The sequence below is a fragment of the Nesoenas mayeri genome (genome assembly GCF_963082525.1).
Source record: "Nesoenas mayeri genome assembly, chromosome: 19".
Classification (NCBI taxonomy): Eukaryota; Metazoa; Chordata; class Aves; order Columbiformes; family Columbidae; genus Nesoenas; species Nesoenas mayeri.
In genome coordinates this window covers 1,931,198-1,958,199 of record NC_137568.1, presented here as the reverse complement: position 1 = coordinate 1,958,199, position 27,002 = coordinate 1,931,198, and the positions used below count along the sequence as shown (strand labels likewise).

Sequence of the window (27,002 nt, the reverse complement as noted above, 5' to 3'; positions counted from 1 at the left end):
TTCTCTGTTCTTTGTGGGCTACTACAAGAAATATGAGTTGGCATGGTGAGTCCAGAGGCATCAACAAGATACAGGTCCAAAGCATAGGAGATCCAAATACCTTGATTGCCTGCTGATTGGTTTAAAATTGTGAGTAAGAAATGCACAAGTACAGGGTCCCCTGTACATGGCAAGGACTTCTGAAGACATACCACAAACCACAGCAAAGAACACCAAGAGAATTAAAAGCCATCCCAGAGGGAATGGATGCATATTCTCCTTTGTGCTAATTCCCTGCATGTCTCAAGAGACTCATCTGTCTGTCCGCAGGCTTCATGCAGAGAGGAGCCAGCATTTTCTAGGTATTGTGTGCACTGTATCCAGACTCCTCAAATCAGAGTCCCAATAACACGTAGGAAATCCAGTTTCTACCACCCAAACAAGTGAAGACACACCAGCAGAGAATATCCCGTCTCACTAAGAGGAAAAGCTTAAGGACAGGAGACCCTGCTTTAAGTGAAGAGCACATTTATGCTCCCTACACAAACCAGAACCGCACTCCTTGAACTCCTCAGCACACACACAAAAACAACACTGAAGAGCCTTCAGTGTGAGGATGTGAAGCATTAACTGCTCTGGGTCAGAACAGGAGCCAATGCTTCATCCCACAAACTCTATTCCAGGGCGCACAGTCCTGCTCTGCAGGGTGTCTTCCTGAAGATTCTCTGCCATATTCCCAACCTCCAAGTCAATGCCATTTATTTCCTGGTGATTCAGACACCATTTCTTATCCATCACTCTAACAGTCTCTGCATGTCCACTCTGATGAGATCTGCCCACATTGGCTTTTATAACTTCAGTGCCATAAGACCTGAACTCATCATTTTACTAGTTCATTCTGGACCATCTCATGGAGTCATACACTGAGAACATCCGTATTGCAAATCCTGACTACAGACAACAGTCTGTACAGAGAAAAAAGCAACACTGAGCCCTGCCTCAAAGCCTGGAACCCGAACTTGTCAAGGAATTCTTTCCTGTTTCTTTCCCAAAGGGATCATCGCTACCTGTGAGACACATTTGGACCTGACAATGAATTCTGGGGATCCTTTACAGCAGACCACAGAGGCCACAGCAGCTACTGAAGACATTTAACAATTGATTGTATCATAACTTTGCTTTTACAATGACCATCAAGAGCTTTGCAAAGCCTTTCATCATAGTTTTTACTGCTGTCAACATTTTACTAAATCACTACCTAAAGGCTTTAGCAATTCAGATCAAATAATGAGTGGATATTGCAAAGTGATTAAAAGAGCTAATGATTTTTGTCTCATAGACCTCTTAGTCTAAGACATACAAAGATTTGCTGCAGGACTGATTATTTGCATGTAATTACCTAGGCAAACGAGGCCTTACTATTTCATTTCACAGAGAGAGAGGACAGCGCCACTGGAAAACACCCAGAAGGCGGGGTACAAGGCTTCAGTAAACTGGGTTTTGAATTTATAGATCAAGTTATGCTTCTCCCCGACAGCCATGAAAATCACAAAGCCTCCCTCGCAGTGGAGCAGCACACCAATCTTAGTAGCCTTTGTACTGGGTAAGCACTTCTCAACATCATCGTGCCAGGATGATATTTTGGTGTTAAGCCACTCGACACACCAAGAACGGCTGTTCCTGCCCAGCCGGCTCTCGGGCCCCTGCCGGTCCATGCTGCCGTAGCAGATGCCGATGCCGCAGAAGCTGTTCTTTTGCAGTTCCACCTCCCAGTAGTGGACGCCTCTCCTGAAGCACTGGAACCCCAGCACTTGGGAATAGTCCGTGAAGCGCTGAGGGTGGTGGTTGTAATTCAGGGGGGTGTCCGAGACAGACATCTTGGTATATCTCTCAGACAGCATCACTTTGTTATTAGCTGTGTTGTAATCCAGTGTGATGTTAGCAGCATCTGCAACGACATTAATCGTTTGAAGGTACTGTGGAGCAAAGCATTTTTATTTGCACCGTTCTCCCCAGGCACTCGGTTCCTATCTGTGTTGATCTCCCTGCTCCCCTCTCCTCCGCAGGACAGGCAGCTCTTAGGGCCACAGTAAGAGCTTCTGGGTTCAACTGCAGCTCTGTGTTACACAGCAGACAAAAGGTGGGCAAGTTTCCTTCCTCTGCATGCCCACCAGGTTCTTTTGGCCCCCAAAGAGATGCTGGCACAAGAAAGGGATTGCTGATCTGGCAGCGAAAGCTCTACCATGTTGTATGGTATCTTAAGCAAGCCATCATGGGCTCACTGAAAAGCCCGCATTTCATTTCAAAGAAAAATCCAGCATGTTACGTACTTCTAGGCTACCCTAATGCAGTTGTTTTGGGGGAAAGCAAAGCCATTACTGAGAAAACTTCATTTACCTTCATAAAGACACATGAATACCAAAGATAAATCTGATTCTTCTGGCAAAAGAACCACTTAGAAACCTCCTGCTCCCTTTTCCTCCAAAAACTTCCTTCATTTGTAACAACTTGTTGACAACCTACTAAGCTAACTGAACTCCCTCTAAAGCAGTTTTGCCAGCTAACTACAGAGGGCACAAAACACCAGTGCAACAAGTGCCAGAAGTTCATCTTTAAGTAACGTTGGGTGTCTTACACTGCAGAAGCTCCTCTCTGGATTTCTTCAGAAAGCTGTCAACAAGCTCTTTAGTTGCAGCGGCACCTGCAGCAGCTGGTGTTGCCGGGATTGGTGTTGCTGGGATTGGTGTTGCCGGGACTGGTGTTGCCGGGACTGGTGCTGCTGGGGCTGGTGCTGCCGGGGCTGGTGCTGCCGGGGCTGGTGCTGTGTCAACAGAAGAAAAGAGAGTTTGGCCAGTTGGGAAGAAACCCAGCATGTTTAACACATCACAGTCACCCTCGAGCTCAAGGGGACCTCTTGGGGTTCTCTGCTTTAGCCTCCTGCTTCAAGCAGGGTTAACTTCAATATTAGCTCAGGTTGCTCACAGTCTCATCAAGTTTTGAAAATCCCCTGCTGTCGCTGGGCAACCTCTTCCAGTGCTTGGTTGCTCTCACAAGTGACTCGTGAGAGCCTTCTCTGAGCAACAGTTGCAATCCTGCTTTACACCAGCACTAGTGACCATCTACTTACCATTTTAAGAGCAGTCAATGGGAATTAGAATGAGTATGCTGAAAGTTTGGACTCACCCACTTTATCAGGTTTCTTTTTCTTCTCTGGAAAAGAAAAAAATCAAGTGAACTGTGAGTTGTACTGGACTTTGACTGAGGGCAAGACGTGGCCAGCAAAATGTTTGACTAAGGTCACAATTAATCACCACTTACTGGTATTTGCCTCTGTCTGTGAAGCGGCTTGAGAGTGGTGAAGGGGTTTCTCTCTGTGGGTATGCTCTTGTGAGGCAGAGAGAAAGGAAACAGAACATGAACAGCTCGTAAGCAGGATTCACTACATAAAACCCCATCAAACAAACAGATGTTTAATGCAAGTGAAAAAATCAGCAAAGAGCAAGGGTGAGGCGGCTCTGCTTTCCTCCACCACCTGCGCTGAGCCGGCTCCGGGCGCACACTGAGGCCAGCGCCCCCGCGCTCTTATGGCTCTTACGGCACCCAGCACCAAACAGCCCAAAGCAACCCCCCTTTCCCATGCCAAAGTGCTCGCTACAGGTAATCGCTGCTAGAACAAGCACTTCTTGAGTGACTGCTTGAATTCTTACTTATTGGTAAAGCCATAGTTAGAAGAGGATGGTGTTCTTTGGTACTTACGCGGTGCCAGAGGCTTTTTCTGAACAGCGTCTCTGTTTGGAGAAGGCGCTGGACGGGGCCTCGTTTTCTCAGGTGTTAGTTTTGCTGCAATGGTGATATTTTACATTATGGTTTGTGTTGCCAGGAAGAGTAATGCATGAGCAAGGACATTTTTTAGTCTTATTTTTCAGTCATATGAACAGAATTTAAGTGATACGCAGCAGAGATGGAAACTGCACAGAAGTTACCCATGCCCTAGTCCAAAAGATACTTCACTTAACCCAGTAAGCAGAGCTTTGTTCTACAACACTTACACAATCAGCACCTTTATAGTTGGGTAACTACAGTCCTGTCACTCAAAAGTGTTTTATGTCTGCCCTCAAATCCACATCCTAACTGTAACCAACCCTCCTACATAATAAAACATGAATTACTGTAAGGACCAAATGCCAAGCTGTGCGAGAAGGGTGTGGTATCACGATATTCATCAGCATAGATAAAAAGTAAGCCTGTGTCTCATTACTTTTAGCCTAGTTTAGCCCAGACTGTAGCATTTTTGTTTGGAAAAGGAGGACCACAGAAGTCAGAAGACAATTTATATTAACCAGTTGTGCTTGCTGTACTATTTTGTTTCTCATATCTGGATTGGAGGGGGAAGATGCCTTATTTGAACTCAAAGCCAAGGCAGAAAATGCCAGTTCTCCCAGTGGTACGGTACCTTCTGCTCTCGCCTCCCTGCATTGAGCCACTGAAAGCTTCACCACATCTTTAAGGTTAATGGCAGACTGGTAAGTGGAATGTATCAAGTTCTGGTCCATATCAATTGTGGGAACATAAGCATCTTTTGTTGCTGTTCGTTGCAGTGATGCTGCTCTCTGAAATGAGGAATAGGAGGTCTCATGCAGACCGCCTTGTGTAGCAGGCAAAAAATACAACCAGGTTTCTTTAAGTGGGGTGGGGTTTGTGCATTCATCTCAAATTGAAAGGAGCAAAGGGTCCTATGGCAAAATTGCAGCATCTAAAGCATATGTTACCTTCAAAAACAGAATGTCATCACCTTCAGTCAGTGCCGTCTCAATCTGATCTCTGAGAGACTGAATTTCATTCTTCTTACTTGTCAGAATGCTATAAATGTAATCAAACTTGTTGCTAACTCTTTTTTCTTCATCTGCGATTACTTTTAAGGTCTGATTTTCTCTTTCTTCAATTAGAGCTTTAATTTCTGAAAACTCAATTCTGATCAAATCAGCCTTTCTGGAAGCCGTCTCCTGGAGCAGACAAGGACAGACAGACACTGGTTGCAAAAGAACAGCTTGTGGACAAAGTACTGCCAACTGCTACCACCAAGAGAAACCCAAACCTTTGTGGAACACATCGGCTTCAATTACTTGAAACAGGCAATAAAAAAAGCTTTGTATTTCTTATGTAGTTTGGAAAGGAAACTCATTTACTCCCAAGAAATCAGGCCAGTTGGCATATGCCAAGCAACCTGACAGCATTTTTAGCAGTTACCCACTTACAGCAACTTGGTTTTGCCTCGTTTTCACAAGGTTCATCGCTCGAGCAGTCTTCTCGCTCTGATTGTGCAGCTCCACCAGTCTCTTCTTCAGCACCGACTGCAGCAGAAAAGATCAGAAAGCATTTCAGGGAAGCAGTTGCTGTGTCTGCTCTCACTCGGGCCATGCTCACCGGAGGAAGAATCCTCTTTTCAGAAGGTTTTAAATAACTCCTGTAAGCATTTAGTACTATGGATTTTAAACCTCCTGCTCCTTAAACTTTCCAGGATGTAAAAGTTTGGTTCTGCACATGCATGGCTGGTGGAGCCAGTGCCCTCCCAGCAGCTCCACCTCTCCAATAGCTGGACACATTGCTGAATCACTCTTTCGACTAAGGACTCAGTGCTTTCAGCAGCAGCAAAGTTCCCAGTGCTGCTCTCAGGTTGGACTTTGGACACTAGGTTAATGCTACTGTTCACCCCTTGCAGTTTAACTGACAATTTGTTAATTACCTATTTCCTTTGTTCAAGATGCTGCTAAACTAAGTCAGGGAGGAATCCTGAGGGTAAACAGTATAAATGCTCACTCAACAGATGGGAATTTGGCCTCCTGAACTTTTCAAGTGTTGCCTACTTGCCTACCGTCTGATTTTCAGCTGCGCTGTTAAGATACGAAGGCCAGATTTCCTTCTACTCCATGGAGAGCCTGCTCCTGGTTTTTGCTCATGTGCTAGAAATCTCCCCTGGCTATTTTATAACTCTTTGCTTCTTAAGAGCATACGCAGAGTGATGTTGTCTACCATGCAGCCAGCACTACAGTGCGGTACATACAGTACATACAGTACAGTTCATACAGTACAGGGCGGCTCAGAGCTGCGGGTGACACCGCACCGGTCAGCCCAGCCCAAACCAGGAGCCGGCAATCAACACCATGACAGCGCCTTCCCAGCAACGTCTTAGAGAAAGGGGGAAAAGCCAAGAAATGGCTCTGCACACATGCTGGAGCATGTTTTGGAGAGCTGGTAACAGTTTGCCAAGGCCAGGTGTGCGATTTACAGCCCACGACTCCAGCGCCCAGGGACCCACCAAGCCCAAGGGAGCCAAGGAAGGCTCCGGGGTGCCCCTCGGAGGGCGCCCCAGCCCCGAAGAGGACCGGCCACCCCTGCCTGCCTTGGCCACTCACCTCGACGTTGGCTTTGGCCATCTGCAGGGGGCTGGTGTGACACAGCTTGTGCCCCAGCAGGCAGAGGGAGCAGATGCAGCTGCCATGCTGGCTGCAGAAGAACTCGAAGAGCTTGTTATGCTGCGGACACTTGCGCTGCTGCAGGTCACGCAGGGGCGGACAGAGCTGGTGGTCGCGGAAGGCCGGGCTGTCCCGGTGGGGCCGCAGGTGCTCGGGGCAGAAGGATGCGGTGCAGGTCAGGCAGGTCTGCACGGCCGGGGCCTGCTGGCAGCTGTCGCACAAGATGGGGGATGTGTCTTCCTTATATCCCACCACCTGCTCCTCGGCTTCGGCTTCAGCTTCGGTCCCGGCGCAGCCCTGGAGCTGCTCCACCACCCGGCACAGCACCGTGTTCTTCTGCAGCTGCGGGCGGCCCGCGAAGATGGCGCGGCACTGCGGGCAGCTGAAGTGCCCCACCAGCCCGGCCCAGGTGAGCTCCAGGCAGGAGGCGCAGAAGTTGTGCCCGCAGGGAATGGTCACGGGGCTGCTGAACAGGCAGAGGCAGATGGAGCAGGTCAGTTCCTCCTCCAGCCCCGCCAGCCCCGGCTCGGACAGCTCCCGGCTCAGCGCTGCCATGGCCCCGCTGCTCTGCGCCCAGAAACGAAACTGGGAGCCGGGCTTTCCGGGAACCAGCGCGGCGGTGCCGCCCCGCCGGGAGGGGCTGCAGCCGCGGGGCCGCCCGGGGGTGTGTTCGGAGCACCGGCGGCTCCGCGACCCACCCGCCCGGCTCCCTCATTTGGCGGCTCCCCAGCTGGGAGCCGTGTGCGGGCGTGACAGCGCGGGCAGCGCCGTCAGACAGACCGTACTCAACTTGACTTAAATTGTGCATTGAAACGGTGGTTTCACCCCAACGTGATGACAATGGATAAACGAAACTCAAGGCTTTATCTTCAAAACATCCACTCTCTGGGGTGTGTTTGTTTTCAACCAACATCTGTTTGTCACAGGGACTCTCTAACCATTTAATTTGCGCCCCAAATGCCCTGTAGGCAATGGAACAAGGGGTGAATCCTGCTCTAAGATGCTGTAAAATAACTTACTTGCATTTAGCTTTTGCAATTTCATAAGAACTCAAAAGTAACGATTTCCTTCAGAAAAAATACTGCAATTAATTCCAGATGTTTAAGCATGACTGTGCTAGAGTGCCTGGAGTTCTCTTTTTGTCCAGTTTGCAAGAATATTCATGCATGAATCTAACCGTTCATTTCTCTAAACCACAAATTCTAACATAAATGGCACAATGACAACTAAAAAGAACCACAATACACCAGTCGGGTTTACTCATATAAAAACTATTCCTTTACAAAGAAAACAGTTTAACAGGGACAATGCAAAGGTGTGCAGTATTTTAATGTAATCATGCACTAGCCAGAGTACATATTAGCAAAACCATGAGGTACAGTTTTTCAGGTGTTTGTATCTAGTTTGCTGGGGTTTTTCCCCATGTCTTCTGTCTAAGCATCAACTACCTAGGACAGGAATTATCTTATATTGTAAGACTTGCCAAGATGCAAGTACTCCATGGGTACAAGGTGCTACCTCAGTGCTGGTAATTAGCACATAATGAGCAGAGCTGTCAGTGAGGTGCAGGGCCAGCACCTGCTGACCCATCCTGCTGGTACAAAGGAAAGAAAGGCAGCACAGAAACTTCAGCATTGAAAGGGTTTGCTTTAAAACAAACAAAAAGGTGTTCAGAGCCTACACAGATTAACACAGTAGGACACAATTTTGCCAAGGATTTGTTTTATATCCTGCTACTTCTAGGCAAAGTTGACAGGTACACCAATACAATTTATCTGCCTCTCAAAATTACAGAAGCTTAAAATCCACAAAATTTTCTTGACATGTTCAGGTGAACCCTGTAAATAACCACAAGGTCCTGGCACTTGTATCGTGCTCTGCAGCTGTAGAGAAAGAGGCGTGCACATCAACAATATTTATATTTGATTTTCAGATGTTGTTTTAATTATCCTTACAGCAAGCTACCTCTGTATGGCAGTTACACACCCCTCGCCAAATCCAGACACATAAACCGAGCTACCGGCAGGACAAGGTTGTATTTTATCTTTTTGATGACACCATTCCAGTTCTGGAGGTCGCAGCAGTAGGATATAAAAACTGTCATGAAGCTTCTATTAAGAAAAAAAACAATCCAGATCTATATTAAAGACTTTTTATAGTAAACGATGTATTCCTGTATTACATAAAAACATAGCCTAAGACAAAAAAATGTTTATTTCTTTTGGCATAGTTTAACTTTAAAATCATTTATTAAAAATATCCACCAGTGCATCCACTGCCCTCAGAACTAGAAGGCAGCATTTCACAAAACAAGTCCATACAATTATTTACATTCATCCTAGATTGTTCCATTTTCAATGCTGGATCCGTTAACTGGAGGCTCAACAATCAGTCTTGGCTCTATCAGTGCATCCCAACTTTCAGTAATCTGAAAACAAAAGAGACAATACTTAGCGTGTCCCAGATATACAGGCAGATGCAATTTCTCCTACGTTGTTTTTCTAGACTTGAACAACAGCACTGCTGGACAAACATCACGGATCCTTCCTGTGATTCAGCATCTTAATGACCCTCAACCTGCCTGACGTCCTGGGTAAGGACCGATGCAGATAAGAACAGTCATGAAATTAATAACCTTTTAAGACCCAATTATCTAAACATGCCATTGTTTATTTTGTTAGCCAAAACAAAAGGTTACACAGTTTGATGACTGGGTTTGAATCTAGTTAATCAAATAATCATGCATATTCTTGCTAGAAAACAAGTATTTTTGCTTGCTTTTATTTTAATCAGACACATTATGACAAAGGGATCTCACAGGGATGAACAGTCATAAAGCAGGACATGTATCAGCTGCGCAGAGCTTGTAATGGGCTTCAAAAGGGGTCACCCACGTACCTTTGTGTCCTGAGGAACCGCATACTCTATCAGTTCTCCTCCATCTGCAGACTGGTAAACCAGATCAAACTTCCCTGGCTCTTTAGCAACTTAAAACCAAACAAAAATAACTCCCGTTAACTATGAGCAAAGAGGTTTAACTGTTTACCATAGTTAGACAGCAAGTCAAAACCAGGGTGTGCTCGGGATCATAATTGGAACAGAAAATCGGAGGAAGAACTGGATTCTGCACATCAGAATTAAGGTAATTATCTAATATAACTATATGTATGAAAAAGTGAATCAATAATATGCTGCCTAAATTTGGCAAAAACGCTCATACGATGATGACTCATTAATGCTGGCTTAAATGGCAACCACAGTTTACATATGCTCTTTCAGAGACACAGTTTTGGTGTCTGAGGTGCACTTTGTCATCGCAGGGACTCAGTTCCACGTCCACCAAAGACAGTGGCTTCACTGATGCCACAAAGAACAGCATTAGCATCTAAAATTCTCTCTGTAATTCCATATAGTTGAGAAGATACCCAAGGAAATTGGAAATACTCCTGAAACATGAGAAGTGCCTTGGACTGTTTTCCAGGTGATGCACATGACAACAAGCATTTGGTGCCCCAGGGTACGTACACTGTCCCGCTGACGATGAAAGGATCTCAAGCTCGATCTCTTTTTTATCAGCATTCCAACTGATTATTTTCCCCTCCTTCATAAAGTAACAAGAAAAGAATAAGATGAGATATACTAGGTAACTATTCCATATTTACAGCCACTGTGGTACTTGATCTCAGTTAGAGGAACTGTATCTGTCTGTCAGATTTTTCTACCTCTATGCATAAAATCTGAAGAGCATTAAAGCTCAGCAATCTGCAGTTATGGCATCAACAAACCAAAGTTACTCATTGTCACCATTCTTGTAAGTTAAATCAACACTAATGCAGAAACCATTTGAAGTAGCTACAAAATTTTGCTTGCACCAGTTTCAAGAACTTGCCTTGACTTCAAACCGCAGCAGACTTGAATACAGCTACATTTTTCCACTTGAAGGTGTGAATTTTTTATCATCTCTAAAATATTAATGATCATTAATAATGCTTGTTTTTTTCTTTATTTAAATACTACACCTTTCAAATTTTCAATTAAGTTTTGAGTTCTAGAGTTTTCGTTTTTACTGCTGCACCAGGAAGCGCCCAAGGAGCCAACTGGGTGAGAAGAATAATACTGCATAACCTCAAAATATTTCAGCCCTTCTTCACTTAAAATAGTTTTATGAGTGAAGGGAGGAAAGAAAAACTGTACCTTATAGTCTGAAACTTCAGGACTGTAATTTTCAGTTAGTTCCAAGCGCTGTTGAAAGAAATGCAGATAACAAGTTACAACTTATCCTGGATGATGCCACCTAAACCCCAGCGTGGTTTCTTCAGCAAGAGGAAAGCGCGAGAATCGAGGATCCCGCTCCTGATGCCGATCTCAGTCCCAGCTGCTCCCCAAAGGATTTCCCTTCAGGTCAGGCTGTGAGAGGAGATCAGGGAGATGGATCCCAGTCTCCTCGACTGCAGCAATTTCATTTTCGTTTACTTTATATTTTGCAGTGAAGAGTAATGATATGTATGGTGAGATTTGCAAAGATATCGTAGAAACACTACATAGAGGAATAACAACATAGAGGTGTTTTTTTCTTTTTATAGCATTAAATTTAATGCTGACTTGCCTTGCATGTTGAAAAGAGAGGGGTAACATGCCTCCTTCTGGCATAAACCTTGAAAATATGCCCATGGTAGAGAGTCTTTGTGAAGGTGCAACTGGAAAATTCTATTATTTGTGAACTGACTTGTGTGCTCCAGTTTAAAACAATTTTTTAAAAAAAGAACAACTAAGTAGGATGACAACTACTTCCTAACTCTTATACCTGTAGGATAATGGTGCCAGCACAATGTAAGATTAAGTTCTTCAGTGTAAGCTTTTGGTTGTCAGGACTATGCTGTCTGTAGCGTGTCCTGAAAGACTTAGAGTGGTCCAAACGAAACAACTGTAGCCCACTAACATTCAGTATTTCACAAGTTCTTTACCTTAAAGGCAATTCTTTCTCCCACTTGTGGTGGGGCAGCTAGAAGAGGTAACACACTATAGTCTCTCTTGGGGACATCCACAGGATTCTGTGAAACAAACAATAAACCCATTGGATTAATTACTGTGTTAATAAAAATAGAAGACATTGTTTATGCTGAACCAATTGTAAGAAGTTCTGACAAGAGTAAGGTACATATCTGAGCGCTTATTGTGATATATATATAATACAATCACTTACATACTGTTTCATAAACACTTCCTCAGGCTGCTTGTGTAAATATCAGATTTACATACAGTAAATATCAGATTTACTAAGATCAACCTTTACACTGTCAGTCTTTCTCTGCTTTTACAAATGACTGTATGTTTTTTGTGTGGCTAAAGCTGCAATACAACGGTGCCCCATGACCCACCTGGACAAGAACAGAAGTGTTTGTCGCAGCTTCATTTAAGTGCCTCTGTTTCTGGCCTTCGCTGCTGTAGTTATAGAAGAAGTTGGCTCCTCTCCCGCGGCCTTGGCCCCGCGCCATCCCATGGTACCCACGGCCCCTGGGTGCTCCCCAGAAGGAATCTTGTGCTGTTCCACGGCCCCTTCCACGACCTGAGCTGGCGAGTGGGCCTTGAACGCCGCTCGGCAACGGTTTAGTGCAGTTTCTTACCATGGAATTATTCAGGCCAGCATTTGCTGTGGGTTTTTTAATAACAAGTGTTTCTGAATCTGAACTATCGGACTCTGAAGAGGAGATCTTTGCCTCGGGAGCCTTGGTGGTACCGGTTTTTACAGCTGCCATGTTGGTAGGCAGCGACTTTTCCTTTACAGTACTGGCTTGTGCTGTTGCCGCCTTTTCATCCTCTGTACTCGAGTCAGAATCTGAACTAGAGGACTGGGATTTTTTAGCGCTTTTACTAATTGCGGTCTTAGTAGACTTTTCAGCATTAGACTTTACAGTCACTTTATTAGAAACAACAGTTTTCACATCAGAATTTGCAGCAGCTTGGGATTTGTCTTTGGGAAGTGTTACTACTACACGTTTATGTGGAGATTTATTTTGCTTTACATTTAATTCGTTGCTGTCGCTGTCAGATGACGAGCTGGAGGAATCCGAAGATCCCAGCCTCTTTCTTCTGGACTGTGTTGTGACTTTTTTGGTGTTATTTTTACCCGAATTTAGAGAAGAGCTCCCATCCGCCTGTTCTAAAGCCACCTTTGCTGCAGCGGCCTTTGTCTGCTTTTCATCCTTCTTTTTTGTTGCCAACTGTTCCTCCATCTCTGCTTTTTTAAGCTTTTTAGAGTGGTCAGTAGAGCTCTCTTCCTTACCTTCTCTGAGTCTACTTCCTCCACTAACTTCTTCCTTTCTTTTTCTTTTATTGTACCTTTTTAGAGAGTCCTGAATATCGACAGAGGTCTCCTCCCTACTAATGGAATACTCAGGATTGTGTTTTTTCTTTTTCTTTTCCCTTTTATGCCTTTCTTCATTTCTAGAGAATTCCTCCTCTTCCTGCTTTTGCTTATGCCTTTTTTTGTCTTCTTTTGGTGCATAAGAGAAGCCATCATCTATTTCTTCATAATCTGCAACTACCTCTTCCAATTTTACTCTGTCAAGACAAACAAAAAAGGGCAACATTCAACATAACTAACACCTTTTTGCTACATGTTAGCAGCTCGGGTAGACGTGTCTTTTGGCAGTGGGGATGCTCCAAAGGGACAGTTCAGAGGTGCCTCCAGAGCAGGGGCCGCTCTCCCAACCCGGGGTGAGTCCCGAGCACCCGGAGGGCGCAGGGGCTGCGAGGCCGGCTTAAGGCGGCCGGGGGGCGCAGATGCTGGGGCCGCGCTCTCCCCCGTGAGGGGAATTACCGCCCCTGAGGGGATTTACCGCCCTTTTCAGCCACCCCGGGGTCCTCAGGCAGTGGGGACGGTGCCCAGAGCGCTCGCCCCCCCCGGGCATCCCCGCCGTACCGCAGCGAGTCGTTGTCCCGCACCAGGCGGGCGCTCTCGGTGGGGGGCAGCAGCGCCCCGTCGAGGAAGAGGCTGAGGCGGGTCCGCCGGCTGAAGCCGAAGCGGTGGCGGATGAGGCTGAGGAGGTCGGTGATGAGGCGCACCTGGCTGGGCTCCAGCAGCAGCCAGCACAGCGCGCAGCCCGGGCTGCCCGGCGGCGGGTGGTCGAACAGCAACCGCAGCCGCACGGCGCCGCCGGCCGCCGCCATCTTGGGGGAGGAGGAGGGGGGCGCGGGAGGGACGGCGCCACGCATGGGACAAAAAGCGCGGGCGGCGCGCGAAGCTTGGCCACGCCCCCTGCGGGCGGGGCGGGGCTGGTCCCCGCGCACGTGACAGCGCGGCCGCGGCGCCGGGAGCCGTTGGCGGGATGGGGACGGGGCTGCTCCCGCTGCTGCTGGCGGGGCTGGCGGGACTGGCAGCAGGTACGGGCCGGGGACGCGACGGGACACGGGCTTGTTCTGCCCTGCGGCCGTGCCCGGGCAGGGGCGGAGCGGCGGTCTCTGGGCACGGCGTGTCCCGTGGCCGCTACCGGGAAGGGCCTGGGCTGAGGCGCCGGAGATTTCCGAGCCTCCCGGGATGCTGACCGGGCGGGACGCGGGGGACAGAAGCGCCGACGGGAGCGGGTCGGGGTCAGGCCCGTGGGAGGTCCCAGGTGGCCCCAGCCAGGGCTGTGTCCATGTCTTTGCCGGGGGCTATCGTGACTGTCGTGACCTTGGGACCGCTCCTCCCAGCCGGCTGACTGGGGTCTGCGCTCCCCGGAGCCCCAGGGAATCTTTTTGGAGCAGAAACTTGGAAATCCAGGTCCCGGCTCCATAAGCTAGGGCAGCGATTCCCAGGGCTGTTACACCCCGAGCTGTCACCTCCTTCCCAAAAACCCCCAGACCCTCTTCTGTTCCTTGGCGGGCCGGTGCAGAAGCCGGTGTGTCTGTACCAGGAGGTCAGCGTGGGCTGGCGCGGCGGACAGGAGCGCAGGTCCCTGTCCTGCTGCTCGCGGGCAGCGTTTTGTCACTGAGACCGTGGGCTGGGGGCTGCGAGGGGCAAACAGCCAGATGGGGTTGGTGGGAACGGTGTCACCACACTGATATGACCTCTTCAGCACTGTGGATCAGCACAGGCCAGGCGCTGTGGCTTGGAAAAGCCTTATTGCTGCTTCTTCAGTGGACTGCTGCCTTCTGTCGCGATCAAGATTATGGGATGTAGTTTCAAAGGTCTTTTTCTGGGAAAGCTTCTGTATCCCAGATGGCAGAATAGACTGGCTGCTTAAGTTGATGAGACTCTACGGACTTAAACTGAGTTTCGGTTTAGATCTTGGGTTCATTTAAAACTGACCCATTTGCCTGTTCTGCATTTACTCTTGGGGACTGTAAATCACTGATCCCAGTGACTGAGATCCGTGTTGGATCCCTGAAGGAGCCCTGGTGGCCCTGCAGCCGTGTGAGTTGTTCCATCGTGTCTACTGGGGCTGTGCTTTCAGCTCAGGCCTCGAAAACATTAGAAATGTTTCCCGGATAGGAAAACTTCTCCTAGCTATTGGGCTGCTATTTCAGCAGCCACTGTAACATCAGGCTCTAATAATGAAGCACTTAATTACACACTTAAGTTCATTCATTGATGATAACTCGGCAATGTCTGTGGGTGTAAGTATAGGCAGGATTCTTATAGTAATCTTTTTAATGGAAGCACATCTAATTATCACACCCAAGATTGAAATGTAATATTTTGGAACAAATCTGGTAGAAAACCCCAAGCTGATCCTTTTTGCTTACCTGATTTTCTGTTGCTTTCTCCCCTAGGTGTAGTTCTGAGGCAGTCTCCAGAGCCCAAGGAGCTGTGGGGATATGTGCAAGTTCGAAGTAAGGCCCACATGTTCTGGTGGCTCTACTATGCAAATAACCCAACCAAAGACTTCACAGAATTACCTCTCATCTTGTGGCTTCAGGTAAAGTTTGGTGAAAGACACTTAAACAGTAACTTTCTATCTGTGCCTGGGTTGGTTTGATGCATATCTTTCAGCTCTACAGAAATAGGATTCGAAATTGTCCAATTCTAAATGATTCATTTTGCAAAAGAAGTTTTCAGGTTGGGAAGAAATAATGTAAATATCATTTTGCAATTGTGGGGTGCCTTCAACTGCTCACCCTCCATCAAGTTAAATTGCAGAAGTAGAGGTGGTTCTTATCGTTTATACAACAGTAGTGCTTTTTGTGCCAGACACTGCAAGTACATTGTAGCATCACAGCTCCTTTCCTGAAGTGCTTGTGGTCTAAACAATGTCCAGAGAAAGAGCAGATAAAATGATCGGAGATTTAGAAAGATTTCTAAATGGAAACAACTAAGAGAGACTCTGATCGCCTGGAGATTGGTCCCGTTCAGTCACAGTTTGATGAAAGGCAGCGGGGTGTGCTCCGCATCCACTTCCAGCAGTACGATTCAGAAGTTAATGTTGAACATAATCACTTGATGACTTGGTCTTTTTCCTTCTGGGTTATTTCTTCAGAGTGGAACGCACACGCTGTACATGCTGATAAAACTAATGACTTGCAAACCTCTGTAGATGGCAAAGTCTTGCATTTAGTATTAAGGGAATAAGGGGAAGGATTTTCAAACTGCATCACACAGCATTGAACTCATTAGGTGCTTTGACAAGTGGGTAATTGCTTTTCTGTTTAAATTCTTGCTTTCAGAAGTAGCGTGTGTACACATAATGAAAGAGGAAGAGGAAGAGAGCCTGCATGGCAAACTAACATGTAGTGCAAAAGCCATTTTAAAAAAATTACAGTCTGTCATTCTACTTATTGGCTTGATTTCATTTTTCTCGTATCTCTATCATGCTGCCTTTTAACTTATTTGTCATTTGGTGTTTCACCACAGGGAGGTCCAGGAGCTTCAGGCTGTGGATTTGGGAACTTTGAAGAGATTGGTCCATTAGACAAAGAAATGAAACCAAGAAATACAACTTGGGTATAGTAGAATGTTCAGCTTCTCATTACTGATTGCAAATGTTTATTGGAAGTTTATTCAAAGAGATGTATTTGTACTCTGAGCTACGAATAGTTGTACTACTACTCTGGAGTTCCCTAGATTGTGTGGGTGATCTGCCCTTGGATCACTGGGATTTTTGGGGTGCCTTTCTTGTTGCAACTTGGGCAAATGGAAAGACCTGAAAACAATTTTCACCTGCACCATTCCCCCTTTTGGATTTGCACCTCTTTTTTTTGCCAGTTCTTTCAGGGCCAGAGATTCGGTGGCTCAGTTAAACATTCGTGCCATCAAAACTAAGCTTTGTGCTGGTGCTAAACTGAGGTTTCATACAAACTCTTTCTGCTTGTACAGTTGCAGGCAGCCAGTATCTTGTTTGTTGATAATCCTGTGGGCACTGGATTCAGTTATGTGGAAGACTGCAGCTTGTTTGCAAAAAACCTCACCACAGTCGTTTCCGACATGATGGTTTTTCTTGGAGAATTCTTCACAGGTAGAACAGAATTCCAGGTAAGTGATTTGAATTCTTGGTTAGAATCCCATTTTAATTTGGCTTTGAACAGATCTCAAAAGGAATTGGTGAACAGCCTTCCAGATGGGCAGCGTTTCTGCTAGGTAACATGCATTTGGTGGGAGTCTCTGCCTCTTACTTCCCACAATTCAGAAGTGGTGTCTTGAATTTGGTGCTAGTTAGTTAAGCGGTGGGGTGGATTATTGTCCATCGGGCAATCCGAGAAGCATGTAGGATCATGGCTGTTTCAGTTCCAAAATACTGAAGTGCCTGCTTCAACACTTCCCCCACTAATTACACCAGGATGTTACGTAAATCTTATCTGCAGCTTAGAATCATAGAAACATCCAGTGTATGATAGCGGAGGTGAAGAGCCAGAGCTGGGTTCTGCGTGAGGCAATTGAAGGTCTCTCCTGCCCCGTGTCCAATGGGTTTGTTGTGTGGCTTCTCTCTCTCCAGACCATCCCATTCTACATATTTTCTGAATCTTACGGCGGTAAAATGGCTGCTGGGATTGCGCTAGAGCTGCATGAGGTGAGTGATTGGAGGATGTCGGTCACTTTTCACTTTAAAACGTGGTGTCCTACAAGTACTTGCGTTTCCTGCAATACATCGTCCCTGTTGTCTAATTCAGACTGCTACCTATTTTTTTACTTAAAGAAAACTGGTTCTAAAGTCCATGACTATTTAACTAAAAGCTGATTATTATTTTTTTAATGATATTTTTTGTGATTTGTTTGGTTTTGTCTTTTCTATTATTCATCAAGGCTGTTCAAAAAGGGACCATAAAGTGCAATTTTATGGGGACTGCTCTTGGAGACTCATGGATTTCTCCTTTGGGTATGTTTAAAAATCCTTATACTGTGGGTAGTTTGTTTCAGTGTTTTATCATTCCACAAGTACCTAGAGTCAAAATGCCAGCCCTGCCTCAAGTGAATTGAATCTGTAGTGAGTCGGGTAGATCAAAAAGGAATACTTCAATATTGCAAGCTGTGATTGAAGAGATATCTAGATAATGAAAAGTCAGAGAGCAAAGTCAGTGAGCAGCGTGCTGGCATGTGAGGTGTTCCAGCAATGTTCTCCAGCATTGGGGTGAGAACAGTTTGGTAAGAACACATCTATTGCTTTAAATAAATTTCACTGTTTAATGCCTAAGGGGTTATAGTGACATTGCAGTGCTTTTATTGGTTTGTAAAGAACCTACTCTGTGGTACATGACCTTAGGGCTAAACTGAGCTGACAGTCTCTTTTTACTAATTAATTCATCTCCATATATTTTTGCCACAACCATTCTTGCTACAATAAGGGAAAAGTAAAGGAAATCGCATGTCAAAAACGTAGATGTTTGAAATCTGTTCTGTTTCTTTAGACTCTGTGCTGTCTTGGGCGCCCTACCTTTACAGCACAGTAAGTACCTTCTTAAACTCTTGGTCCTCACCTGGTTACTTGTACTGCCCTCCAGTATAAGTGGATGTTGATTTTTGAGGTTAGCTCTTAGCCAGAATAAAACCTCAAATGCATGGAGACTATTAATGAGAAATGTCTGTGAAATTATAATTGAAGTTGTTCTCTTGTGTGTTTATCTTCCAGTCTCTCCTTGATGATAATGGTCTACGAGAGGTGACTGCTGTTGCCAAAGAAATAATGGATGCAATAAATAAAAATCAATATGGATTGGCCACGGAGCTCTGGGGCAAAGCTGAAGAAGTCATTGAAGAGGTGAGATCTTTGACCAGCAGCAATAACTGACTGGTGCTTGGGGCAGACACAATTTCAGGTTATCCTTTCTATGAGCACTAGGATGGTGTGAATCCTGCCCAGTCATTTTTACCAGTATCTGTTTCATCCCAGCGCTGATGTAAAAGCGCTATTTGCTGCGTACCACTGGGTAATTGTAGGAGGCAGTGGGTAAGGTGACCCACACGGGCCTGCAGTGTTGCATCAAGGTTTCAACCTGGCAAATCACTTAAATAAGTGCTAAATTTTTAGCATGCAACTAGTCCCATTGATTTCTACAGAACCTGGTTTCAACTTAAAAGCGCCATGTCTCTTCAAAAGCTTTGTTTTGCATATTGAAAAGGGCATGCAGGGACACACAGATTTCAAGTTAAGCACAGATCTATAAAGAACTACAGTAGGTGCACAGGGTGGGAAGGAACCTCAAGTTATGTCCTGTTACTGTGGGTTATTGGATCTTGTTACTTAGCAAGTTCCAGCTTAAAAGATAAAGGTTCACTCTGTTTTTTCCTGTTGAAGGGTTGCTCCAAAATCTCACTCTTCCTTGTGTTTTTGTTTTAGTACAAGTAAGGCTCTGGCTTCTTCACACTGAAAGACTAATCTGGAGCTGCTTCCTTTTTTCACTCTGTTTTGTTTTATTCGTAACTGGCCGTGCCTTGCACATAGTTGGTTTCACTTCTTTTGAAGGAACTTGTGGTTCCTATTTTGCCTTTCTCTTCAAGTCTGCTTGTCTTCTCCTCTCAGTTGTGTTATCAGTCAGGGTGCGGGCACTTCGGTTCTTCTAGGGTTGCTGTTGTGAGTTGCTTTCTGAACTTCAAAATTCAAATGTTTGATAAAATGGGGCTTCAGGAATCTGGAGTAACTTCTGTAAAGGCAACATTGATCACACGTGTCCTTCAGATGTAGACAATTTGCTGTCTGCATCAGAGCTGCCAGTCTACGATCCTTGGACTCGTTCAGATGTCTTCAGTTCCAAAAGAGGAGTGGCTGATCTTTATCACCACGTTCTTGAGGAAGCATTTGGGATTTCAAAGGGTTGTAGGCTGGGAGGATGTTGAGCAAGAGGCAGCGTCAGGCTAGACTAGATCTAGCAGAAGAGACCATCTGAAAGCATCATATGGCATTGCAGCTCCCTAATGAGCGATGAGAATCTGCAGGCATTTGGGTGGAAGGCTTCCTGTGGCTTCACATCCGTTTCAGAGGTGTAAATAACATCTGTGGCAGAACCCATGTGTGAACAGTGCAGACTTGAGAAAACTTCCCCACTTCCCAAAGCAACTGTAGACCGAAGCTTTTCCATAAAACCTTCTGATGTATAGGTGAAGTGACAGGTCGCAAAGTCCTTTACTTAGGATTTACTTATCTCTTTTTTCAGAAGAATGTGTTCCTCATATCTGAGAAATGTTTTTGTTATCTTGTGTTTTCAGAACACAGACAATGTGAACTTCTACAACATCATGACAAAGGAGGTTCCAGAAACAAAATTAGAGGAACAAGAAAATCTCCATCTCAGTAAGTTCCATATAAATACTTGAGCTTCTGAGGCCCTATGTTTGCATTCGCGTACCTTCAACTCTGATAGTGGGAACCGCCTCAATTTAGCACATCCTTTAAATGGGGCCTTCAGATCCAAAGAATATTGATATTCTGAGCAGAAATTGTTTGCTCTTGCATAAATAGGGATAAGTAGGAATGTGGAACAACCCTTCTGTAGATTACACCTCCACCTATACATCCTGCACAAATTATTCCAAGGGAGTATTCAGTATAATTGTGACATAGTTTTTAACCTTTAAGTTACTTCCTCTTAATGTCTTTAATTTCTGTCTGCAAGCTAGGACACAAAAATGTCTCATCAATATAAACAGTCTGATTAGACTCCATGATGTTTATGCATCAGTGTGAAAATACATGTATAGAGTTTCTTTCAAGTTTATTATCTCTTTCTATTGGCTTCAGCAGGGAAGATGAATGGCACAATTAACTCCCCAAAGTAAAGCACTGCACCTCAAAAATAACTGTTGAGGAAAAGGAATTGTGTCTGTAGCAAGTGGCCAAAGCAGAAGCTGGTGCCCTGAAAAAGTGCTGTGTTAGCCAAAAGTAGAAATGGATGGTTGAGTTCTCCTGGTATCATCCCCTGACCTAAATAAGGGTTGACTTCAGTGGTTTCTGGTAAAAGTAAGCAAAACTCTCTCTGGTGTTGCGTTTGCATTAGAGAAGAGTTTGTTGGCCATGACTGTAACACTGAAAATTGTTATCTGGGCAGGACAGCTGTCTCAAACGTGCCACTAATCAAAGTGTGTCCTCTTTTTTTCAGTAAGACTTTACGAACGCCATGTCAAAAATATGCATAAGGACAGCCTCAATGATTTGATGAATGGACCCATCAGAAAGAAGCTAAAAATCATTCCTGACTGTGTGAAATGGGGAGGTACTTTCCTGTCTGCTATGTGGATCTAATGAGTGCGTTATCGCAGTCTGTAGGAAGATGCTTTCCCATAGTAAGCAGACACGTTAAATTGTCATTATCCTTGGGACTAAGAAGAGGACTTTTTCTAAGAAATGAATATGTAATGGGGCAGGCTCGTGGGAGCAGACGTGGTTCTGATTCTGCTGCTTGCATCCATCATTAGTCAAGCAGCTAAAAATACAGGTGAAGGAAGAAGATGCTCTGTGTCTCAGCAGCTGGTTTCTGGCTGAAATTCCGGGCAGTTTCTCTCTGCCAGAAATCTGGTATCATGTACTGCTGCATGGTGTGGAGGGGAGGGTGTGAAACAGAAAGGACTGATGCCAGCACCCTGTATGTGTGTGTAGTAGGAGTGAGAAGCAACAAAGCTGTTTGTGAGCTCCAGTGGGAGCATAGCCACTCTGTTTTCTTTAGTTCCTCAGACCGATAAACCACCGGCTGCTGCTTTGAGCGAGGACTGGTTTTATGCAGCCATGAGCTGCATTTTAGGAGCCTTAGTTGGTTCTTTCCCAGCTTGGGGGTGACATGCTTCATCAGTTAAAACTTGTCTTCTTTCTGGTTCCAACCAGGTCAGTCCAGAGATGTCTTTGACAACATGGCTGAGGACTTCATGAAACCTGTCATCGATATTGTTGACCAGCTGTTGGCAGCCAATGTCAGTGTTACAGTCTACAATGGGCAGCTGGATCTCATTGTTGACACCATGGGTAAGGGGCTTCTTGATTGGGGTTGGGAACAGCACATATGAAAAGTAGAATGTGAAGTTGCCAGTAATGTTGGTACCTGGATCTGTCCAGTCTTCTGTGCAAATCTCCCACCTAACTGGCAACTCTTAAATACTACAGTCAGAAGTGAGCAGCTCTTAGTATGTTTTGTTTACATCCCTCTAAGATAGACAGTTATTTTACCTCCATTGTTCTGTTGGCAAATGGATCTGCAACATCAACAACTGCTTCTTTCAGTCAAGCCCATAAGTAAGTACGTAGGTAATAATTCACTTCATTCTTCTGGATAGACATATATGTATTTATGTACGCTTGTTTATAAATGAAGAATGAGGATAGGTGAATACATATATGGAGATTATTCTCTCTTTTCCTGCTGTGCCTTGAAGATCCTGTTCTCTGGGATGTATCTTTCTGCAGATTTGTGCACGATGCGGGTCAGTGACCTGCAGCAGAGAGCGCAGTGCCAGGTGAGATGGAACAAGGGTGTTGGTAATTAATGAGGGAGGGTGCAGCTGGAGAGTGATCACACCTGCTGCTCAGAAACCTGTGTAGGCACCTGCATGTCTGGCCACTCAAGGGCTTTGTTTGTCCCTTGCTGCTTGCAAGATGCCAGCTCGATCAAGTGGCAGTTTGGGAGCCGGGCCAAGTATTGCTGAAATGCCTCGTGCTGCGAGACTGCCGTGCTCTCTTCTGTTCACCTTTTCTTATCGATTCAAATAATCTGCAGTCACCGACTGTGCAAACATCTTCCTGTGTGGTGAAAAGCTTTATCCTTCATCTGTCTCTGCCCACTTAGATATTCAGATGCCCTTCATGAACAATATAGCAATCAATATATCAGGAAACAGAGTATTTAGGCTGTCAAAACAGATTAGCAGTTCGTGGTGCTTCAGTTTATCACATTTTGAGTTAATATGTAAATTCTTCTAGTAATTCAGAGACAGGCTAAAACTTCTCCCTCCATTGGTTTGTTCCAGCTTGTCCTGAACACAGCTGTGGACATTTTCTTAAGCACAGAAAAATGGGGTTTGGAATCTGTGCACACAGAGCTGCTCTGCTAGCACTGCTGTGTGGGTGCCTAGTCCAGCTGAACTGGGATTCTCAAGTTGCTGTATCAGTAATCAAGCATATCTCTTATCTCTAACAGGCCAAGAGGCGTGGATGCGGAAACTGAAATGGCCTAATTTGGACCAATTCAGCCAGCAAAGGTGGAAGGCACTCTATGTGTCTCCAGACTCCACTGAGACAGCTGCTTTCCACAAGGCCTACGAGAACTTGGCTTTCTTCTGGATTCTTAAGGCTGGGCACATGGTAAATAAAATAATTCTTGGGGTGGGATGCACCGTAATCAGCAGGAACACTAAAGATGTATATGTGCTTGCTGTCTGCTTCCTTATAGCAGCTGCTCACTGTGTGCTCTCCTCTCTGTGCTAGGTACCGTCCGATCAAGGAGAGATGGCTCTGAAAATGGTCAGGATGGTGACCCAGCAGCAGCTCTAGGGAAGGGGAGGCCAGCTGGGATGGCCTCCTGCCCAATGTCCGTGCTCTTGCAGAATGTGAGATCAGAATAATAAGCCACAGGAGGAACAATGGCTATTTGGACACATAGCAACTCTGATCTTGCTGATAATATGCACGGCCACTTACGGAAAGGCATTTTTTCCTTGAATGAGTTGTTGCTTTTGAATTTGTAAGCTGTGTTTTGCTGCCTTAACACTGTAATGACTCTTCCAGAGGAAAGTCCACTCTTATAAATCATTAGCTCAACCAGCTCTGAGCCTTTGCCTTTGACTTGGAAGGATTTCGTACTTCGTAAAAAGCTGCCCTTCCCTGCACGTTCTCTTTTCTGTTCACGCACCAAGACAAAAATGATTTGAGTCCTGACAGGTTTGCTGTTTGTTCCTCTCAGAGAGCCAACCTTTCGTAAGGCCATGGAACGTTCCTTCCTTTGTCCTCAGGCCTCTGCTTGAGTCACCTGGCTGGATTACAAGCTGAAGATATGGAGATGCCAGGATAGAAGAGCTGCCCTAGAGGAATCGCAGTCCATCTCATGGTGCTGAGGTGCCTGAGTTAGGATACGAGGTTCTTCAGGCTTCCTGTGCTATGGAGAGAGGAAAACACACTTCCCTCCCAAAGGAGGATTTGACCTTTTTCATTTGACCATTTGTTTCTTGTTTTCATTCTCTTTAATGACCATTACCCAAATTTTGCCTTTAGACTTAACACCTAAAGCACATCCAGCAGGAATTCCTGCTTTCCTGAACGCTGAAGCAGGAGCCCTGTTAATACCCTGTTCTTGTGCAGAAGAGAGTCCTAATGGACAGAAACCTCTTAGAACCTTCTGAGCTTGGCCTGGAGAGTGGAAGGGAAAGCATTATTTGAGCAATAATAGCATGATTCTGAAAGATAGTAGCAGACAAACTAGAACCAGTATCTTGATCATATTTTTCTAGAGCTTTTTAAAAATCTTGCAGAGACCTATTGTTTTGAAAAAAAAAAAGATATTTTTTAACATAGTACACAGTCAAGAGGAGACTTGGTCAGACATCATTTGATTTCTGCTACGGAGCCCAAAGTGACTGTTGCTTGTTGGTGTCTGATAGGAGACACAACAGCTTGTTCCAGCTGTCAGAATCCTAAATAAATAGCAAACCCCTCAATTACTCCAGCAACTGAAACTGTCATGAAATGTCTGATAGTGTTGGCTTAGCAAGGACTGAGGCATAATGCTGTGTAAACATGTACGCAATCACCCAGCAGCTGGAGTATTGGCACCTAATAATTGTTTTTCTTCTTCGTGTTCTCTGCTTGAACTGTGTTCTTAAGAACTTTAGCAACGCAAACCCAGATTTTTTTAACTGATTTTGCAATAAATACAATGGGTCTAATCTAATTCCTCTCTTTTGGGCATCACATTGATTTTGCTGCTTGAAAATCGCGTCTTTTCTGGTTAGGCTTTTCGGTGTAAAGCCCCTGCCAATGGGAGCAGATGCAGTCACAGTTGAGAGGGAAGGGGACAGGACTGTAAAGCTTCTTTATCAAATGGGATGTTCATTCACACCGCCTAGAGCTTGTGCTCAGTGATAGGCCTGAGACATCTGTTTCTTGTCCTGCTTTGTTTTAGCTTCTGCAGGTTTTTCTGTTGGCAAAGAGATGGCTTGTGAGGGAAAAAATATGGTTTGAAGAAGGCTGGTGGTAATGATTTGTTGGTTTTAGGGGCTATGGCAAATCTAAACATGTTAGAATAAAATGACTTGTCTGTGGAGACAGGCTTTTAAATAGTATCCATTTAAATGCAAACAACAAAAAAGCAGCAATCCTTTAATATCAAGGAAGATTCCTTCCTTTTATTTCACCAAAGGCTTTGTAACTGGTGCGTCACAGCTCCAGATCATCACAGAGGTAAGTCACCTGTCCAGCAGATGCTGTAAGAAATCGGTTGCTTTGAGAGGAGTTCAAGTCCCGCTGTGTATCTGATTAGCACTGACATACTTTGTCCATTTTGATTTCATGCAGAATGCTATTTTCAGATAAGGGCTGTCACTTGACAAATCCTTGAGAGTCAATCGTTCTAAATATTTATAAGATTCCTGTGCAGCAGAGGTTGAGGCTGTTGTGGACAGATGAACGCAGAAGACGAGATCTGCCCCGTTTGCCACCACAGGGGTATCTGTGCAGGCAATTTTTGTCTCTGATGTAGCTAATCTGACATGAAATATTTCTGCTGTAGGAAGAGTGAATCACATAAGCTATTTCTAAAGGGAGTTTGGCACATAGCGCTCATCGATTTTATGTCTTTAAAGTTTGAGGCTTAACGGTGGGATGTAGGTGTGCGTTATTTTCAGAAGATGAACATTTTCAAGTGTTGCAACATCTGCTTATCTTGGGATTCAAAGCTGCAACAAAAGAACATCTGTGTACTGAGGCAAGATGGAAACCTTGGAGCACTTTTTCATTGCCATGTTATGTCTATTAGCCTGTAAACATTCTGCTGCATGGCAGCACCATTTGCATGTCACTGCTGAACTCTGAGGTGAGTTTATGTTTTCCAGGAGGGATTCGGGAAGGGGCTAGTGATTTATCTGACCCACGGACAGTGATGAAGGAATAGTGAGAATTGGAGTATAGCACAGTTTACCCTCACAAGAATTCTCTGTAAATTATTTTTGGTATTTGCTGTATAATAGATTTGGTAGTTAAGAAGTAGCTTTAGCTCTTGTGGAGGAAAAAATGTGTCATTCTGGTCACTCTTTGGGGGGGATTTTTTTTTTTCTTTTAGCGGGCTGCTGATTGAGGTGGTAGGAAACTATGCTGGATGTATCTGCAGGAGCAGAGGTGTGTTGGTATGAGTGGCCTAATGCAGTGATTTTTCAGCCTGTCTCAGTTTACAAACCCCTCACCTAAAGTATTTCCAAGGAAAGCAAAGCACCCTTAAAAATTTCATATATTGACCATTCTCTTGCATAAATGTTTTTGTTCTGTTCTTTATCTCCTATTAGTCAGACAACTTGGACTCAGCTTACACAATCTGTTTTGAGACACAACGAGTAATCACTGTTTGGCTTTAGCATCAGTGTAGTATATCGTGTTCTAATTTTATTATTCTGTCCCAGATCTCGTTGCTAAATACAGCAATATCTGGGAATTACATTCCTATAGTCAGCTATAATAAAGTTGCAGCTGGAACATATTTATTCAGATGTTGTGGAGTCCATCTTGGATAGGACAAAATAGGCAACATTTTAGAAACTTTATTTGAAGCAGGAAGAGACAACTTACTGAATGGTTCATATATCATGTTATGGGTGAGTTAGCTTAAAGAAAATACACTGGCTGCTGCACCCTCAGACTTTAACAGCTGCTGGATGATTTGCTAGATTTTTTTTTTAATAAACTGTGGGCTGGAATAATTCCCTTCCAAGAGTCTGGGGCTTAGGTCTGTTAATATTTGCTTGTCGGAGGCAGAGAGGAATGTTTGTGTGTCTCTTGACAGCTCTTTTGGGGGTAGGAGTTGAAAATAACTTGAGTGTAGCTGTTGCACTAGGTCTCCTTTTTACATGGTTGTCTTGGAGTCTGAAACATGTCATCATACCCAGAGTCTCCTGTGAAGAAGTGACGGTCTCCTCCTGATGCACACAAGTGACCTAGTGGCCTGGCAGCTGTCAGA

The 27,002-nt window shown here is 45.0% G+C and overlaps 3 protein-coding genes across 3 annotated transcripts; 1 reads left to right on the top strand and 2 right to left on the bottom strand.

Annotated features, from left to right (window-relative positions):
* Positions 1–1,397: 1,397 nt before the first annotated feature.
* On the bottom strand, positions 1,398–7,007 carry TRIM25 (tripartite motif containing 25; the record flags this gene model as incomplete). The annotated part of the gene is made up of 8 exons (XM_080356708.1): positions 1,398–1,927; positions 2,615–2,734; positions 3,163–3,189; positions 3,736–3,819; positions 4,433–4,589; positions 4,749–4,982; positions 5,235–5,330; positions 6,393–7,007. 8 exons carry the CDS (start codon positions 7,005–7,007, stop codon positions 1,398–1,400), a joined length of 1,863 nt encoding a protein of 620 aa, XP_080212834.1.
* Positions 7,008–8,790: 1,783 nt separating this feature from the next.
* COIL (coilin) lies at positions 8,791–13,622 on the bottom strand (the record flags this gene model as incomplete). Its single annotated transcript, XM_080356662.1, has 7 exons — positions 8,791–8,880; positions 9,351–9,439; positions 9,978–10,053; positions 10,647–10,694; positions 11,417–11,503; positions 11,831–13,013; positions 13,375–13,622. 7 exons carry the CDS (start codon positions 13,620–13,622, stop codon positions 8,791–8,793), a joined length of 1,821 nt encoding a protein of 606 aa, XP_080212788.1.
* A 158-nt stretch (positions 13,623–13,780) lies between these two features.
* Positions 13,781–23,335, top strand: SCPEP1 (serine carboxypeptidase 1; the record flags this gene model as incomplete). The annotated part of the gene is made up of 13 exons (XM_080356736.1): positions 13,781–13,835; positions 15,207–15,352; positions 16,285–16,374; positions 16,747–16,902; positions 17,363–17,437; positions 17,671–17,743; positions 18,273–18,310; positions 18,494–18,622; positions 20,068–20,152; positions 20,958–21,071; positions 21,677–21,814; positions 22,983–23,146; positions 23,270–23,335. 13 exons carry the CDS (start codon positions 13,781–13,783, stop codon positions 23,333–23,335), a joined length of 1,329 nt encoding a protein of 442 aa, XP_080212862.1.
* Between the last annotated feature and the right edge of the window lie 3,667 nt (positions 23,336–27,002).